We start from the raw sequence: 18,101 nt of genomic DNA on the forward strand, positions 1-18,101 counted from the left end.
TTTCTACAGAGTTGAGACAATCATTCCTGTATGACATTGTGAACTCATGCCCCAAAGAGGGCTCCCCAATGGTTGACCTAGAATCAGTTTACTTAACATGTGCAGAAATCACAGTTCCACTTTACCTTTCTCTAAAGAATCAAAAAATATAAATATTTATCTTTCTTTAGTCCAGAGACTGAACAATAAAACCCTAGAAAAATTCACAACAAATCCTAATGTACACCAAAGAGTGGCCTATGAGCAGTTTAGATAAAATTAATGTAAATACATTTAAAACAATCTTAATAAAAATATATTAATTAAAAAAAAAATTGAGTGAGACAATTGGAAGCAACTTTCTAGAATGCTGGTAAGTGCCCATGACTGGATTTCCATCTAATCAGACTGGATTTCCAGTTGAACACAGCGGTATGAACAGCTATAGATATTGTGCAATTCTGGCACTGAAGCAAACATCTCAAGCAGTCTGTAAAAGTACTTAGACTGCCTGTATTTGTAAAAGCTCTGGGTATTGTGTAATGTTGCAGGGGAACATTACACAAAAATAATTGTTAAATTACTGAAGCATTCTGGTTTTCAAATGATAAAATACCATAGATTTTGTTTAAATTTTGCCAGCATACAAGTGGTTAATACTAGGCACGCCCATTTCCTGTCATAAAAACAACTGTTTCAGCGTGATTTCACTTACAGGACTTTCAGACTGAAAACGACATTGACTGAAAACCACACTCTTCTGTAAGTGTTATTTCCTTCAATAGTGTATACCTTAACAGTGCTGTTTGCCGGAATGTAATTTGCTACAAACAACTTTAATTCCATATTAATGACACAAGTTAACTATCCAATTTTGTATGCAGCAATTATTATCAATAGTTTTATTTAATATGTGTTTGTCTATTTAAAACGGATAGTTACTAATGTTAATTTGTTTTCCTGTAATGTGCTAACCTCTCTAAGACTGTGCTTTTACTTGGTACCGTTAATCAAGTTCAATCTAGTACATTTTCATTACTTTATAGTTATGATGAACACTTACTATGCAAGTATACTATGAAGTATACATTTAGACAATCTTAAATATATATATATATATATATATATATATATATATATATATATATATATATATATATATATATATGGTAAGTTAAGTAGAGAGAATGTCTACAGTTTTTGTCCAAAATATTTTCTTATCATATGTGACTTCTTAGTGCTGAGATAATCATGTTTGCTTTAAAATGCATTATTTGGTTTCCAAATAGCAGCAATTTAATTAAAGTACTTGAAAAGACTGTCATGTAAAGCTTTGTAGAAAATATGTGTCTACTGATCATTTGATGACCCTATGCACTCCTTTAACTCAAGTTAAGTGAACTCATTAGTTATTTAAATAATGCTTTTACAAAAGGCTATTTAGATGGACTGAATAAACTTAAAAAAAAAACAACTTTTCACTGCCACCTTTGTGTTCACATGTCACTTTGACATTGTTCTGTTACAATCTTTGATTCAAATTTTTACAAACAAATCAAAATGTTAATACAGTGGTGGAGTGATATCATATAGGTTTGGACAAGAAATCAGAAATCTGCTGCAACTGGGGAGAGTGTGTGTTGTCATTGTAAGAAACAGCCCTGTCAAATCCTAATAACTTACACATAATGGACAGATAAGTAATTTGATTTATAAAGCTTGTACTGTATTTAAGCATTAATGACTGCTCTGTTGGTCCTTAGGTGTCAGATAATGTCCTGTGGGGGTGGTTGGGCACAAAGCCCAAAGGTCTGAGGTCCCTCAACAAACCACAGATCATTATCTGACATTTAGGGACCAACACGGAGGTCATTAACACTGTTAGAATATTTGGTGAACATTTTTTTTTCTGTATTGTTTTAAAAGAGGTTCTAAACTGTTTAATCATCCGTGCTTTATTAGAATGTTGCAGAACAACAGAACAATGCATAAGATGACAGCGAGTTACACATATCTGAAGCAACTTAAAGACTTTGCACATTTGTGTTTTTGCTATGTTAAATACAGTTAAATACAAACCTTAAATACAATTTTGCTTTCACTTAAGAATGTGCAAAGTAAACAAACACTGATAGCTGTGTTATGATTGCCAGCCCCTTGTATTCAGGAAAAGCCCTCACACTGGACGCGTGGACATTTGATTTTAAACAAACATTTTCAAATACATTTAAGCTACAGTATCAGATTCCAAATCATTGGAATTTAATCAAAGTGACACCGCATAGCCAGATACAGGTAAGTTTCACACTCTTTTAAATGCTTATGTTTAACAATATATTATTGGAGTGACTTCTCAACGTTAGCACATGAGTGGACCTGAAAAGATGTCATAGGCACTGAAAAAGCTAACAAAAAAAAAAAAAAGCTTTCTGAATTATGCCTGTATAAGTTAAAAAGCACAGATGTTTGAAAGTAATCAAAGAAAACTTCAAAGTAAAAGTGAAACTTGGCTTATCCCTATCTTTTATGTTCTGACACATCTTTAGGTATTGTATAAATAACTTTTAACTGTAAAAGTGAAACTCTGTGCTCCTCAATACTTTATCTATCACATTTTGAAACATTTAAGGGAGGATTTGATTGACCAAACTGGCATATACAACAGCTAGTTTGTAAACAGCCCTAGGGAATCCAGCTGGATTGCATTGCACATTTGAATGTGGTTGGTACAAACTACAGTGATTCCACAGAGTTAGAAAATGCTCTAAAAATTCCAGCTGTGATTTATCCCAGAAGGGTATAGGTTGATCAAATAATCCCCTAAAACATTTTGATTACATTTGTGGGGTCAGTTTAGCAATAGCTTGGCCGTTCCTTTTGTTGTGGTTCAGTTATCATATTTTGACTGGCTTCCAGCCCGTTTTATGGCACAATATAATGTGTCTTTGTTTGTTTCTTCTACATTATGTGGGTGGTAGTCTACTTTATACATTGCTGTTTGTTCTGAGGTACAGTCACACTGCATAGAGGCATGCAACAAATAAATAAATAAATACATCAGATTGTTAAACTGATATGCATTAACATCCACATGTGGTCATTATGTTTTCAGTTTAAAATGCGTGACTGATAAATACTGTTGATACCACAGAGTTGGGCATTTAACATTAAGTTAACTTGAACAAAAGAATTGATTTTAGAAGAAAATCTAAAAGAAATGAATACATTACAGGGCCCTCATTGAAAGGACAATTTAGGTAGTTTATGCTTTTAAAAGCTACACAGGTACTAAAAAAGAGACTTATACATCATGTAAAGTTTTAGTCCAGCTTATTCACCTGAACGTATTCTTAGGGCAATGGTCAGTGGCAATGATTGTCACTACATTTTGCATTGAAAACTGTCATGTTGTGAAAAGTGGTAGAAACAGATTCTAGTGTACTGATTTGAATACTTTCCAGAGTAATATATACCATTGTAGTTTTTTTTTTAACATAGGAACGGGATGGGTTATTCAAGAAACGTGACCAAATATTGGCCGTAATATATATGCTGGTTGTTTATCTAGGATAATTTTCACACTGTTTTGGAATGTTCCCATCAATAATGTAATGCAATTTAAATAGCATTTAATACAAGCAGAATTTTTTCTTAAATCCATGTTTTGCTTAAAAAATCCAGTTTTAAACATTACAGCCTATTGCATACATTAGTAGTCTGGTCAATCAACAACCTCATTTTAAAAAATACTCTATAAGTATTATTAGTTGAAGAGTTTGTTAATACAGTATTCAACAAGTCTAGCAAGTTATGTAATGATTCCTAATTAAAAAAAAAAAAAAAACTAAAGAAAAACAAATTAAAAAAAGTGGTACTGCAGAGATGATCTTGTGAATACACCAAGGTATTCAGCTCAGTGGTGAATCTGTAAAAGCTTTCTGGTACACTGTGCTGAAAAAAGAAAGTTTTAATTTTAGACTCAAAGTTGCACCACAAATTGCCTTGAGTTACCATGCCAGGCTTTGCCACTTAGGGGTAGATGTAAGTATAGGCACAGTGCAAATAATTACGGATGCAAAATTCAAATTGCATTGTGGCCAGGCAATTATTTTGCACTGCTCCCTATGTAAGCTTAAGAGCAGTGCAACTTACTCAACACGGGTCTCAATGAGCGCTTCGGTCTATTTAGCGGACGCACTTGCAGCCCAGAGGTGCCGGAGTTAGGAGTACAGGCGCTGTATGACATTTGCGGAGCACGAAAATACAAACTAAAAAAATATATATATTTCAAAATAAGGGCAGCAAAGTCCTCTTGGCGCATGGAAAAGAAAATACAAGTTTTCTGAGAAGGAGCTGAGAGTCCTTACAGCTGAGGTCACTCAGCATGAGTCGTCTGGAAAAGCCTCAGCCAACATCAGTTATGCTAGTATCCTTAGGCAATTATATGTATTGGCCTGCCCTTTTCAGCATGACATACAGAAATTTGCCTAGCACTGGAAAATGTGGATTGGGCTATCCCTTCAGACATTCCAACTGTGGTTTGAAAGGAACCAGAGGCTAAGTAGTGCAGAGAACACAGCACTTTCACATGTGCAGGGATAGAGGCCCCTAGATTGACGCTGGGGTCTAGCTCATCTCTCAATTCAGCTATTAGGTCTAGGATGACCTGCAGAGTGAGACGATAATGATTTAGCACCGCATCCTCCGGCATCCCAAACAAAGTGACTCTGGGATTGAATATGCAGGGTCTTCTATGACTTGCCCTTCTCCTCTGAACATGTTCCTGCCTGTCCTCAACAAGAGTCAAGTGTCTTCGCATCAGGAAGTGTACCACAGCAGCCACCCTGAAGCCAGTGACAGGTCTCTGCAGGTGTGTGGTTTTATACAGCTCTTAATTACTCACTTCTACAATGGTTTGCACCTTGTAAGAAGGTGTAAACTTTTTGGTGGGTCAGCAATGCCTAAGTGCAAGGCAAAATCCTTACATAGTATCCAGATCCCACCCAATTCCATGCTCTTTTCTTCATTTGAATGCATTTCAATATAATTTTAATGGATTAATGATGGCAAAGTTCAAATTCTGATAGCGGGTGCAGAACGCCAGGTGAACACCATTCTTTACATACGCCGCATTTTTAGTGGCAGCTAAAATCAGACTTTATGGCTGCTAAACCCGATTTATGGCTGCATTATTGGGGTTTTGCACCCGCATCCTTACATCTACCCCTTAATGTGATAATTTTCCATTTACATTAGATCAGCTGCATTATACAGTGCCTGATCAAGTTGGCAGAGGTAAACAATGATCAAGTTGGAAGTTAATCATATTTAAAAGCCCACCTTATGGACATTTCCCCAATACCTAAAGGGTTCATATCAAACCGGTTTATTATATTGAATCAGAAGGACCTGTACTGATGCTGTCCTTTAAGTCTTTCTTATTCACCTTTAAACATCCAGGTCCTTATGGGATAATTATTCCGTTAAGGTGGATCATAACATATGATCGCCATCCCACCTTTCAGCTTTGTTTGTCTCTGTCTATTCTTTCTGGCTGTGTTTAATCAAAGCCTTCAGGATATGGCACAGTGTGTGGGTTCAAAGTGCAGCGGTAAGTAAATAGTACACTAAGTGCACAGTCCATTCCCTTTTGTTGTTCTGGACAGGTAAATCAAAGGCCCAGAAGACACAATGACTGCTACGAGTGACCTAAAGGAGAGTTCTGGTGAGGAAAATACCACAAGAAGATGCAGAAAGAACCCGTTTTACAGTATAAAGGTAGGACAAGATGCATAATGTACAGTACGTGTTTGTACGTGTACAGTGATAACTGTAAATATTTTATGCTTTGCATATCAAGGCAGGGATTTGGGTAAAATTTGGTTTAGTTCCCTTCTAACAGGCAGGGTAGTCACCCATGCGGGATTGTTGCTGGACCTGACTGGTTGCCAGTTTAGCTTGGGCACATTTGGATAAAAGGTGATCAGAGAGAAAGCTCCTCAGTTTACAATGGAACTTGAGAGTAGTTGCCTGTGTTTTAAACCATTCGCCTGTTCTCTTCTTTCCACAATTCCATTGCCCTTTCATGTCCCAATCTTGCTGACTTACGCCAAATGTAACGGGGGCAAGGGGGGAACGAAGCCAAACCAGTATAGGAGCGTGCACAGCTACCGCAGGGGAAACTACGCTCAGGCTAACTGTATGTTTTTTTTGTGTATATCAACTGAACATATGCCATTACGACAATGCTACAATAATAAGTGTTTGATTTATAATTCGGGAATGCTGAGGATTGCTCTTTGATGCTATGCTCTACGACATCGATTAAATGGGTGTTTGATTATTGATAAACTAGTGACATTTGTATACACTTATTGCACCTTGAGATTTTGCTTGCGCTTTGCACTTTTGTTTGATACAAATCTAGTTGGTGTTTTAAAAGATTAATCATTGGATACTATTTGTGGTACTGTGATATTTTGCCATACTATTACACCAGCCCAGTTGGTGTTTTCTTTACTATTGAATGTTATCAATTGTGTACGATTATCTGATATTGAATACTATCAATTGTATACAATTGCTGTGCCGTGCTAGGTTGTCTTAGTACTATATCGATCTGATCAGTGATCTGGATTGTTACTGTTTGCTTACTTTGCTTGAATTGCATAATATACATTTGGAACTTTTCTATCTATAGTTTTATTGTATAATAATAAATAGCTCCATTGAGGCAATTTGAACTGCATTCATGTCTATGTATTTAATTTAATTTAATTGAAGGGAATCTGTGTTGGGGTTTAATATTTAATGGGGTAAAAATCTGATGTCCCTTGTATAATTATAACATCTAGTAAGGGTAGAGTAGCCTGGTATTTTTTATGTTGACAATCCTGAAAACTTTTGTATAATGCCAGCCAGCAAACTAGGTGAAATGGATTCCCAATTTAAACCAACTAGAACATGGAAACAAACGGATTTGAAATGATTTGAACTGTTCTTCTACTTTTAAGTCTGTCTACGTTTAGTTACAATTAAATATTGGCTGTAGTTGTAGACGTTACAAAATCTTCCAGTAAATAGTCTCAAAAACCATTTTAATGTGTTTGTTTTACCTTTCCTTAACTTTCAAAGATATTTGCAGTTACTCCAACTCATAAAGCAAATAGACATGCTTCAGGGTTCTCTGGTGAGGCCATGAGGGTGCTTTAAGCTTCTGAGTTTTAAAAGGAGATGATGTGAAAAAAGCTATCTGCAAAGAATATGTTAGTTAAGGTAACTCAGATATTTGATAGTCATCCTTAGTTGCTCTTTAGGGATGGGCAAATAGATAGAATCTGCTTGGATTTATTTCTGTATTACGAAATTTTTTGCAGAGACAAGTCTGCACAAGGAGAGAAGCGGCCTTGAGAAAAAGCTTCCCTAAAAAAAACTTAGTTATGCTGGTTTGGCATAAAATGTGTTTATTTTACTACAGTTATATGTTTGCCAGAGTCCAAACTGAACCCTCAAATCTGTTATTTTAGAGCAATGTATTCAGAACAACCTTCAGTTAGAACAGAAAAGCCTTTATTAGACTTTATTGTGAGGAAGGGTGTGAGAATTTAACACACCAGTGCATAGTTTATCGGATAGTGCTATCTGACTCAAACCAAGTGACGTTTGCAATCATTTTGAAAGGTTTGGGGATATGTTGCTCCAACTTCGAGCTGCTTTGAGCTTGTCTGGAATATCCTCAGTGCTAGGGCTGAGCAGCCTTCCTCGTTCAATTCGAATTATGAGACAAATGTTGAAAGGTCACAATGTTACATGCTTTGTACAGAATAAAGAAGGCTCTTCAGTCAGCACTTAGGATTCTTAAGCTCAAAGCCAGGCACATTTAGAGAATGGTAAGAACTTCATGTTGGAGCAACATGACCCAGAACCTAAGCCTAAAGCCTAAAGTTTCATCAAAAAATCCCATTTACAATATTTGCTTTTTACAGGTAAGCCATTCGGGAACCCATCTCAGTTATATGTGTAACTCTCTGCAATAGTTAAGCTATTAAACTCAAAAACTGGCATTGCTTGGATAACATAGTCTATTGAGGTTTGAAATGTGAGAACAATAGACGCTCTAGTTATTGGGTGCCTGCTGTGTGTGCCGAGTAACGAGTATGAACGAGCATCTGTAAGAAGTCTGCCCCCCCTCCCCAAAAAATATATGCATTTCATTGCCAAATTACATTAAAGCACAGATCACTTTCTGAGAGCCAGATATGCATTTTTATGGCACTTTTGTTTTTTTTAAGCAGGAACAAGTATGAGTATGAGTAAATAAACAAATACATTATCAATAAGAAAGGTGAGGGGGTGTGGGGCTACACAATTTATCATAATGTATTGTATGTTGTATTGTAAGACATAAGTTAATTTTTTAATAACATTCTTTAAGAGGTTAATGGGGACCATTTACTGAGACATAACATGATACATGGTCTTAACTAACAAAGCAAATCACTACTAAAAGGGTGTTTGCCTAACACAGCAAATCATGCTCTGTGCACGCACATTAATTATTACTAGCCGGTGGGTGTTTCCAGTGTTTTAGGACAAGCTTTGTTATAGCTTTGTTATACAGACATATACACATTTGTACAACAATACAACAAGTTGTTCACAAATTCACAAGCTTTCATATTATTATTATTATTATTATTATTATTATTATTATTATTATTATTATTATTATTATTATTTATTTCTTAGCAGACGCCCTTATCCAGAAACAGAGAAACATAAAACAGGAAGACACATGGAAACAGTGTGTGTGCAGCAAGCTCATGCACAGACATCTGCACCTCCTCCACACTGCAGCGACACTCATAGAAACATTATTATTCATATGTTTTTAAGTACATTAATAATTAATTATAGACATTACTAACATCCACTAATCTGATACTTGTAGCTACATCTTGTATGATATAAAACCAACTGTGGACTGTAATTAACTGTAGAAAGCAAGCCAGGACCCATTACATTTGCATTACTGTACATATAGCATTTTTTTGGAAAAAACATCAACATTTTCAAGTGAGTTTGATTGATGAAAACCATTTCAGCAACGCAATAATAATGTCAGTTGTTTACATAGCTCACCATACAATTTGGGTTTGTTGGTCATTGTATACAGTGAATCTGCCTGATGATGTCAGAATGAAATGCACTCTTTTAAAAAACAGTTGCACCTTTATGCATCTACAAATAACTTTTTTTAAGCTGTCAAGGACTTCCTACCTTACAGTAACTAATAACATTTGTTTGTGATTAATCATGTTCAATATTCTAGGTGTTCATACTTAACCACCTAATATAAATGTGACAGTTTCTTCAAAAATGAAGAACAGGATTAACAGTTTCAAACATGAGGTGTCTTATTGAAAGGAAACAGACTGTGTCAGCAGTGCCTGTCACCCTTTCTTAAAAAGAAGAATCATGACATCTTCCAACTTCCCATTTTTTCTGTTCTTTATCACATTAGAATTTGTGTTTGAAAGACAATTTTAAAAGGGAACAGAGTAAGAATACAGTAATAAACCTCATAACCTCATTCTTATCATCCGTTTCTAGATATGTTTTAAAACACATGATGGCTTTCATCACCATTATGCACACTGGAGTAAAATTTAAAGGATATCTTATATTATAATTTAGGTTTTAGTGAGAGGTTATATTAATACACTTCACAGAATCTATAAAGTTTTCATTTCACTTGTTTTTTCATAAAGTTGTGAGTTGTATGGAGGATGGAAGTGAAGCTGTGGATTGAGACTAAACCACCATTTTTTATAATTACTTGAAATTCTATCCAATGAAAGGTGAACTAATGTGTTTTGAAAAGTGATCTGCAATTAGCAGAGGTTCAATCAGAAACCCAGCATCAAATAGGAGGTAATCAACAATAAACACACTGAGAACTTTAGAAGCAAAAAAAAAAGTAGACTCCACAAAAACCATCAAATAGAACTGGCAAGATGCATTTGCTGGTAATATAATATATACTTGAGGTGTGAGGCTCCAAATAGGGTGCCAGGGCTATTCATTGATCAATGCATGTTTAATTGAGACTCACTAGAAAGTAGCTAAAGATTAATATTCAAAGTGTTTATAGACCTAGGTCCTAATGTTATTCTTTTCATTTTACAGTTTTTCTTGTTCTGTCATGGGCTACTTCAGCTTGCTCAGCTACTGGTCTCGGGATATCTCAAAAGCACCATTTCAACTATTGAGAAAAGATATGGACTCTCCAGCCAAACCTCAGGGATGCTGACTTCTTTTAATGAGGTATTGCAATATTATTATTATTATTATTATTATTATTATTATTATTATTATTATTATTATTATTATTATACATGGTTAACTTTTATTTTCCTATGAACTTGTAATTGATCCAAGTGGCTGATTAATTAATAATACTGACATCAGCATAAAACAGCTACTTGCCTCTCAACTCTGCTCTTTAGTTGAATGGTCATTTTTTTCCGGTTCACGTTCAGCCCTTTCCCCTCCATTCATTTCAATGGGCTGAGATGCCAAGTCATTACAAACTTCAAAGTAAGGTCAAAACATTATGATATAATCGCTTTCTGCTACAACATTGGGTTCATTTTCCTCTTACACCTAAATTACTATTAATTTCCATTTGCATGGCTATTAAACTGGGATATTTAAACTGACATTTTGTACACCTCAGTAAAGAAAGTGGAAAATCCAGATCGATGACAAGATTGGTCAATGCCTTTGACCAATCAGGAGAGATTCGTTGAGCAGGTGAATCAATGATTAGGTGGCAATGCATGTTGACATTTTTTATCAATATGTGTGCAGACAGATCATGTCTTTTGGATAGCCTACAGTAATGTTTTTTTGGTAGTTTAGTAAGCATTCTGTATTATTCTTAAAATAATACAATTTCATCCGTCATTAACATGCACATACAAAGCCCTGTATCTCAGAAACCATTTGAGGTGCAAATTTCATCTTTGCAGGATTATATCAACCTAAATGTGTTGCTGACCATGAAATTGACCACTGACCTGAAATGGCTCAGCTGCATAGAAACAATGTTCTTATTTCCTTCAGGTTGGCAACACTGTACTGATAGTGTTTGTCAGTTTCTTTGGCAGCAGAGTACACAGACCTCGCTTCATTGGAATAGGAGCATTGATTGCCAGCTTGGCTGGATTCCTGATGGCCTCAGCACACCTAATAACTAGCCCCTATGAATATGATCACTCTATTGCAAGTGAGTTCATGAGTATGGTTTGTCTCAAACTTTCTTTGATATAGATTTTGTTTTTGGGAGTCAGGATATGTGAACACAATACAAAATGAAATCCCTTTCATAGAAATGTTTATTTTTGCAAACTGACATTGTTGCTGATGTTGATTTAGGCTATACAGCAGATGGTCAAATACTGTGATCATGACAATATATGTAGTCAGTTTTCTCAATAAGATTGCAATGATAAACAGGGAATGTTTTGCAAAATAAATTATCCTTAAAGCAAGAGGAGACTTGTAAGGTTTTCCTGAGATTGTTTTGATTGGCCCACAGCTCATCCCTTCTCAAAACAGTCCTAATCTGATGGTCACAGATGTACATTTTGAGAATGTTTTTATTAGACGTATTTACATGCATTTATTGTCTATGCATTTTCAATGTTAGGGTTTATGAAGAGCTGTATTTTGAGTAAAAGGGACTGAATATGAATAATTCTCTACTGTTGTGATATTTTCATAGAAAAGATTTTATTTGGGGTAAAATAAACCGGTACAGTAACAACCAGTTACACTGTGGCTGAGCTAAATTATCTCAGGAACAGACATCATTGCTTTTGGGAATTTTGACTCCCCTAGAGCTTTCAATACATGAGAAATCGAGGAATCCTGTTTCTCCACAGATCATCAGGATAACAACACTGATATATGCCAGTTGAGTCCATTGACCTCACAGTTCAGTATGAAGCCTTCGGAAGACAATGCCCATGAGCACAAGAGCATCCTGGCCCTCATGTTTATCGGTCAGCTCCTGTTAGGAATTGGTGGAGTGCCTATCCAACCGTTTGGAATCTCCTACATTGATGACTATGCCAGTGAAAGGAATTCTCCACTGTATATTGGTAAGCAAAGATCATTATTCCGTTTAATAAAAGTTCAACATTGTAATTTAAATCTCACATTGATGTTTTAAATACAGTCTATTAAAGGTATAGTGTTTTGCTATGTAATTTTGACTATTCTTTTTGTCATTTTGCCCAAAGACGTTTTTATATGGGTGGTTTGGGTGTTTTTATTCAAGGGCAGTAAATAACGGGTTAATATTCGAGATATGTCTCACCAGTAATCTCCACTTTTATATTTAAACATCATGCGTATGTACAGTAAAATTATGAAGGAACATAATACTTAGTATATATTATCTTAATCAGTTATATAGCAACAGGTTGTATTAGTAATGCTTAAATGAAATCAGTCATTATCCTGTACTTTTTTTAAGGTCTGTTGTTTGCCATAACCACCACTGGACCAGCTCTGGCATTTATGTTGGGATCTGCCATGTTGCGCTTCTATGTAGATATAGACAAGGTTTCTCGTGGTGAGTGTCGTATGATTTAAATAAGGGAAATGTAAAAAAGCAAATGACATTGGAAGCTCGCCATACTCTTTGCATTGCCCTGAGTTAGAGCAATGGAAAGTGGTTGTCAATACATTATTATTATTATTATTATTATTATTATTATTATTTATTTCTTAGCAGACGCCCTTATCCAGGGCGACTTACAATCGTAAGCAAATACATTTCAAGTGTTACAATACAAGTAGTACAATACATGAGGTGGCCAACTAGCCATCATGAAATAAGATACACCTTTCCACATTATGAATGCAGTAGCCTCATTGGTTGCATTGTTAATACATATCTTTACACATACGCACCAATTAGTATTTAAGTTAACTCTTATTATTCATTCTTTATGGTTGTGTGGTGGCAGCCCAATTATAATACTTGCTCAATTGTTTCTCTGTTCCCTTGGGCTAAGTAAACAAAGTAGCATAACAGTTTCCCATTAATATAATGGTATACCATATTGTTGGTAATTTAATATCTTGTTTTGGGGAGGAAATTCTGTCTGGGTGTTATTGAAATTGGTAATATAACAGGAATTATTTGATTTTATGTCTGTGATCAATTAGTGTGTGTTTTTCCCCCCTTCTTTTTACAGACAGCATTGACATAACTACTAGTGATCCCCGTTGGGTGGGAGCTTGGTGGCTTGGTTTCCTAGTTTCTGCCAGTTTTCTTGCAGTTACTTGCATTCCTTATTTCTTCTTCCCAAGAGAGATGCCAAAAGAGGTGAGGAATATCCAGAGCATATTTTATTTGTAAATCACTCCCCATTGGGTATTAATACAGAATGATAACTTTACACAACAAGGACAATTCACATGTATCCTGTGTATAAAATCCTCTCCTAACAATGGCAATTTTCAGTACAAACGTCCATTTATTTTAATTTCTGTCACCCCCTATACCAACAATGGTAGGGGGTAAAACGGCGGGTTTTCAGTCCCCAACAAAAAGGTTAACTAAATAATAAACAAGTCCTTTAATCCACCCGTGCATGGCAAAGTGCTCCAGGACAGGTGGCGTTCCTGTGGTGCTGTGCTGTGCTGTGCTGTGCTGTGCAGTGGTAGTGTTGCTCTGGGGTTTGTGCTAGCTCCATGGCTGAAGCTCCCTAGCCTCTACTGGTCTGCGAACACAAAAAAACAAATCAAAACAACAGCACTCCAGCGCTTTAGTATTTTCAGCCTAAGGGGCCATACTCACATAGCTGCATCTCCTTTGTACTGCCAAACTCCTCCCTGTGACCAGCCCAGTGCCACGCTCTATCCAATCGTTGTGTGCCTGTGGTAAGGATGACTGGTGCAGTGCAAAAAGAGTATAATGTCCAGGCTGCCGTTTCCCAATAATAACAATATTTATTACAATCCAACAGAAAGTTCAAAAAGTAATACAAAAATGAAATAATAATAAGCCCCGCTACCAATCGATGATATTGGGGCAAAATAACAAAAAGGTTAAAAGTCCAAAAAGTAAACAAAAAGACACGCCGTTAGCCACAATCCTCCGTGCACGAAAACTGTGCTCTTTTCCTGGATCGTGGTGCGTGCGCTGTGCGGTGTTGTGCTGTGTGGTGAGGGGCGTGCTCTGGGGTAAATGCTGGCTCTCTGGCTACAGCCTCCCGTCCTCCTGCTCCTCTACTAAAACACAAACAGACACGTAACACAAAGGTAAACAAAACACTAGCTCCGGCTGCAGTCAACGCGTCGCCCTGGTTTCTCCAATAGAGGGCTGCCCCTCAGCTGACTGCAATGGAATCATCCTGAGTACTTGCAGCTACGCGCCCCTCCTAATATGGTCACCTTCCGGTTTCCACCTACCACCGAGGTGGTGGATCTAGGAGGCAGCGTACCTTCCCCGTTACACAGCACCCTTTCTAATGGGGAGGGAGATTTACAGCATCGATCCTTTCTCTCTCTATCACAGTGCCCCACAGCTGATCACAATGGATTTGTTTAGCAGTCCTGCAACTACACTCTTTCTCCAAAATGGCCGACTTCCGGTTTCGTCCTACCATCAAGTCGGGCCCTCTCTATGAAAGCGTACCACCAACCTTACCTAGTGCCCTCCCTGGTCAGGAGGTAGACTTGCAGCTCAGTTTCCTTCTCTCCTAGTCACAGTATTCAATATTTTTTCCTTCTTTTATTCAACCATTTCTTTTGCAGTGCTAAAAACAAACCTATGTGGAACATAGTCTGGGTTAAAGAAAGGAAAAGTATAGCTAACAAATAAAGCTGAAAGCATTCTCTGTTTCAGCAGTTTCATATCTATGAACCGAATAATTTGGCATTAAGTTTCAAAAAGCGAAACTGTTTGAGTAACATAACCATATTATGTCACTCAGTGTTTGGATTCAAGGAGCTAAGACTGTCAGAACTTGCCTTTTTAATCTATACCATCATTAGTGGTGTGATTCAGAGGAAACTGGGCCCCCTCCTTAGAAGAAGTGTACAACAGGAGCTCTTAATGCATATACCTTTAACGTGCCTCATATGGTTGATTGATTTTTTTACAGATTTAAAAAAGATTAAGTCTGTGTTGCAAGGGCTTCTTGTAAAATGTTTTAAGTATAAATAAGGCAGTTCGCTTCTTCATTTCTATTTTTCTTCCCACTTTATAATAGAGCCTGGATATGCCATCTATAATTGCCAATGCTACAGGTAGTGCAGGTTCTAACAGGTTTCAATAGGGGAGGAAGCTTGTTAACGGCGGGTCACAAAGGTCTGCTTTCTTACGCAATTAGAATTCACAGAAGGGTAAAATATATATAAAAAAAAGACAACAAGGTAATTATTTTAATGTCAAATTGAGGAACAAGTGGCCGTGTTTACATTGACATTAAAGTTGGGCAGAATGGTATGCATTGAACTTCTGACAAGAAAAAACAACAACTATTTTGGCAAAACATTTTCTATTCAATCAGTTTCCTACAAAAGCTTGTTTCTCAAGCTTTCCCTTTTCCCCCCCATGGGGTCCCTCACTTACTGGAAAACACAGAGGCTTCATTTTCAAAGAAATGAAAAGCAAAGACAAATTTTAATACAATCATTAAAGTATGATACTGGTAATCACAAAGCTACTCTCAGCCAGAACTCAAATTATGCAATGTTGTACGCAAGAGCCCTATTGATATATATTAGCATTGGCTGGATGCCTATGTGTTTGTGCACAGTATAGGACACAGTAAAACAGTCAAAAGTGTCTCTTTTACCACTCACTGTAACAAACAGAGTAATAAACTCCACTTTAGAATAATGTACAGTATGCTATCCGGCCGTCCTTGCTTAATGTTAATAAACACAATACTCAATGAATGTTTGTAGAGTTCTTTATTTATTTAGGCAGCAAGTTTAATTGAAAGCAGTATTGAAACAAGCCAGGGATAATTACTTCAGGAAGAAGTGAGCAACAATTTAGATGTAGAGGCATAATATGAGAAACACTTACCTCAACAACATAATATAGTTGGCCCTTGGGAGACGAGCTATTTAGAATATTGATGTCTAAATATAATAAAAGGTAGTTGAATTTTTAGGTTACAGTATGTTTTCTGGGTAAGACGGAAGCTGAGCTGTTACACAGAATGCATCCTGTTGGATTCTTGGTTATTGTTAACTACTGTTAACTCCCTGTCTCTGGTGACTGTTGTTTCCTTCCTTATTGGGACCCTGCTTTGTGTTCTCTTTGTTTGAAAAAGTTCCAAATGGTTTATTTTTGGTGCAACTGGCTGCCTGTGTGTGTGAAAAAAGCAGTGAAATCAAAATGCTTAATAGATCATTTATTTAAGGTTTCTCTTTCTCTCCATTTACAACAGTATCATTTACTGTAGTCTTTGAAATTTACAAACAAGCAGCTTTCTTTTATATAGAAATATATAAAGTGTTAAATATAAGTGGGGAAGTAAGTATAGATTATGATTCCAGTGGCTCACTGTGATATAGGGAATTGCTTGACAAGCAAGCTACATCACAGATTCAAAGGGAAATGGACTCTCATGGGAAATCCATCACAAAGAAGAGGTTCCAGGGTATTACCATGTCTTGTGCAATTTCAGTCCTAAAGTAAAAAAACAGCATGTACAACTGGGCTCCTGGCCCTTTAAGGCAAAATCCTATCTCCATCTGGAAGCAATACATTCAACTTTTGAGGAGGTACTTTTCTCCTCAGAACTGCCATATTTTAAACTCTGGGGGAAGGCTAATTCCTTTTACTGCTACCAAATGACAGAACTTCCTTGATTCAGTTGTTTGAAATCAGAATGATGTTTTTTTTTGCAATGTACACGGATGTACTTTTTCTTTTTCTTTTTTTAATTAATTTTATTCATTCACAACACTCACTTTTTCTGGCTCATCTAATATTGTATTTTCCTATTAATTTAAGCCACTGTTTTCTTTTTCTACCTTCCATCTATACAATTACCATATTAGTAGCCAGTTGAACACTGACCAAAAATAATGAGGAGGGGGTCTTAGTAGACTTCCCACTTTTTAAGGGAGTGCACGAGAGCTTTAGGGGCATTTTGTGTGATGACACAGTCATAGTGCAGATATATTTTCTTACAGGTCCTGTACTAGGGGACAATGGCAGCAGAAGGATAGCTACAACAGTGTGAAACATTGGTAGAGTGTTACTATATTACATGTTCATATCTGACACTTTCATGGTAATACAGTAATATGCAATATACACGGATACTCTACTGCAGGTCCGTCTTCTAGTGTGTTTATAGGGTAATTGTATTTTTAAAGTTCTTGTAAGGGTACTGTTCATGCACTTTGTAATTATTTAACCTACTTTTTATGTGTAAAGTTTTGTTATTATTAGGTCATGATTTGGAATGGTAGAGTGTGTTTATTTTGAAGCTGTTTCAGTAAAAGATGTCAGTTCCAGGTTGGAGTGGCTTCTTAAATGCTTTTTGAAAGAGATGCTGCTTGAATCTAAAACTAAAACAAAGCACATGGATATTATTATTATTATTATAGTTTTTTTTGTAATTTATCTTACTTATTCTTTCAGGGAAGTGAATTGAGAACATCTGAAAATAAAACAAAGAAAGGACTAATGAAAGATGGGAAAACTAAGGCAGATTTACTAAAAGACCTCACTCTGTTGGAATTCATCAAAAGTAAGTTACTTAGCAAAAATCATATTTGACTTGGTGTGAAGAAATCTAAACCAGTATGTGGATGATTCCAATAAGGTTCTTTAAGTAGAATGAATGACTTTTAATAGATGTAAGACTATTATGGTATACAGTAGACTTTTTGGTATACAGTAATTATATTGAATATGGGTGCTCTTAAGACATGTCATCACTTTGAGCACTATTGGCCTGGATTAAAACCAAAACTAGGGCACAGTCATACACAATTAAGTATAAATATGGAATTGCCATAAACTTTGATTTTTCAGGCCATTCTCATTGTCCTTTATTTCAAAGCAACTTTTA

The 18,101-nt window shown here is 36.2% G+C and overlaps 1 protein-coding gene across 5 annotated transcripts in view; it reads left to right on the forward strand.

The window, feature by feature from the left end:
- Positions 1-613: 613 nt before the first annotated feature.
- Positions 614-18,101, forward strand: part of LOC117405645 (solute carrier organic anion transporter family member 2B1) — a 31,847-nt gene continuing 14,359 nt past the window's right edge. The window contains exons 1-9 of one of the 5 annotated variants that reach the window (XM_034008854.3): positions 723-741; positions 2,133-2,274; positions 5,646-5,757; positions 10,168-10,305; positions 11,107-11,269; positions 11,928-12,146; positions 12,524-12,622; positions 13,251-13,381; positions 17,669-17,777. In XM_034008854.3, coding sequence (XP_033864745.3) covers positions 5,671-5,757; positions 10,168-10,305; positions 11,107-11,269; positions 11,928-12,146; positions 12,524-12,622; positions 13,251-13,381; positions 17,669-17,777 — 946 coding nt within the window. In that variant the 5' untranslated portion in view covers positions 723-741; positions 2,133-2,274; positions 5,646-5,670. Of the gene's footprint in view, positions 742-1,198; positions 2,275-4,342; positions 4,850-4,873; positions 5,758-10,167; positions 10,306-11,106; positions 11,270-11,927; positions 12,147-12,523; positions 12,623-13,250; positions 13,382-17,668; positions 17,778-18,101 lie in introns of those variants that run through there. The other 4 variants (XM_034008853.3, XM_034922492.2, XM_034008856.3 and 1 more) reach the window with 4 other exon arrangements.

Source organism: Acipenser ruthenus, chromosome 8 (assembly GCF_902713425.1).
Source record: "Acipenser ruthenus chromosome 8, fAciRut3.2 maternal haplotype, whole genome shotgun sequence".
Classification (NCBI taxonomy): domain Eukaryota; kingdom Metazoa; phylum Chordata; class Actinopteri; order Acipenseriformes; family Acipenseridae; genus Acipenser; species Acipenser ruthenus.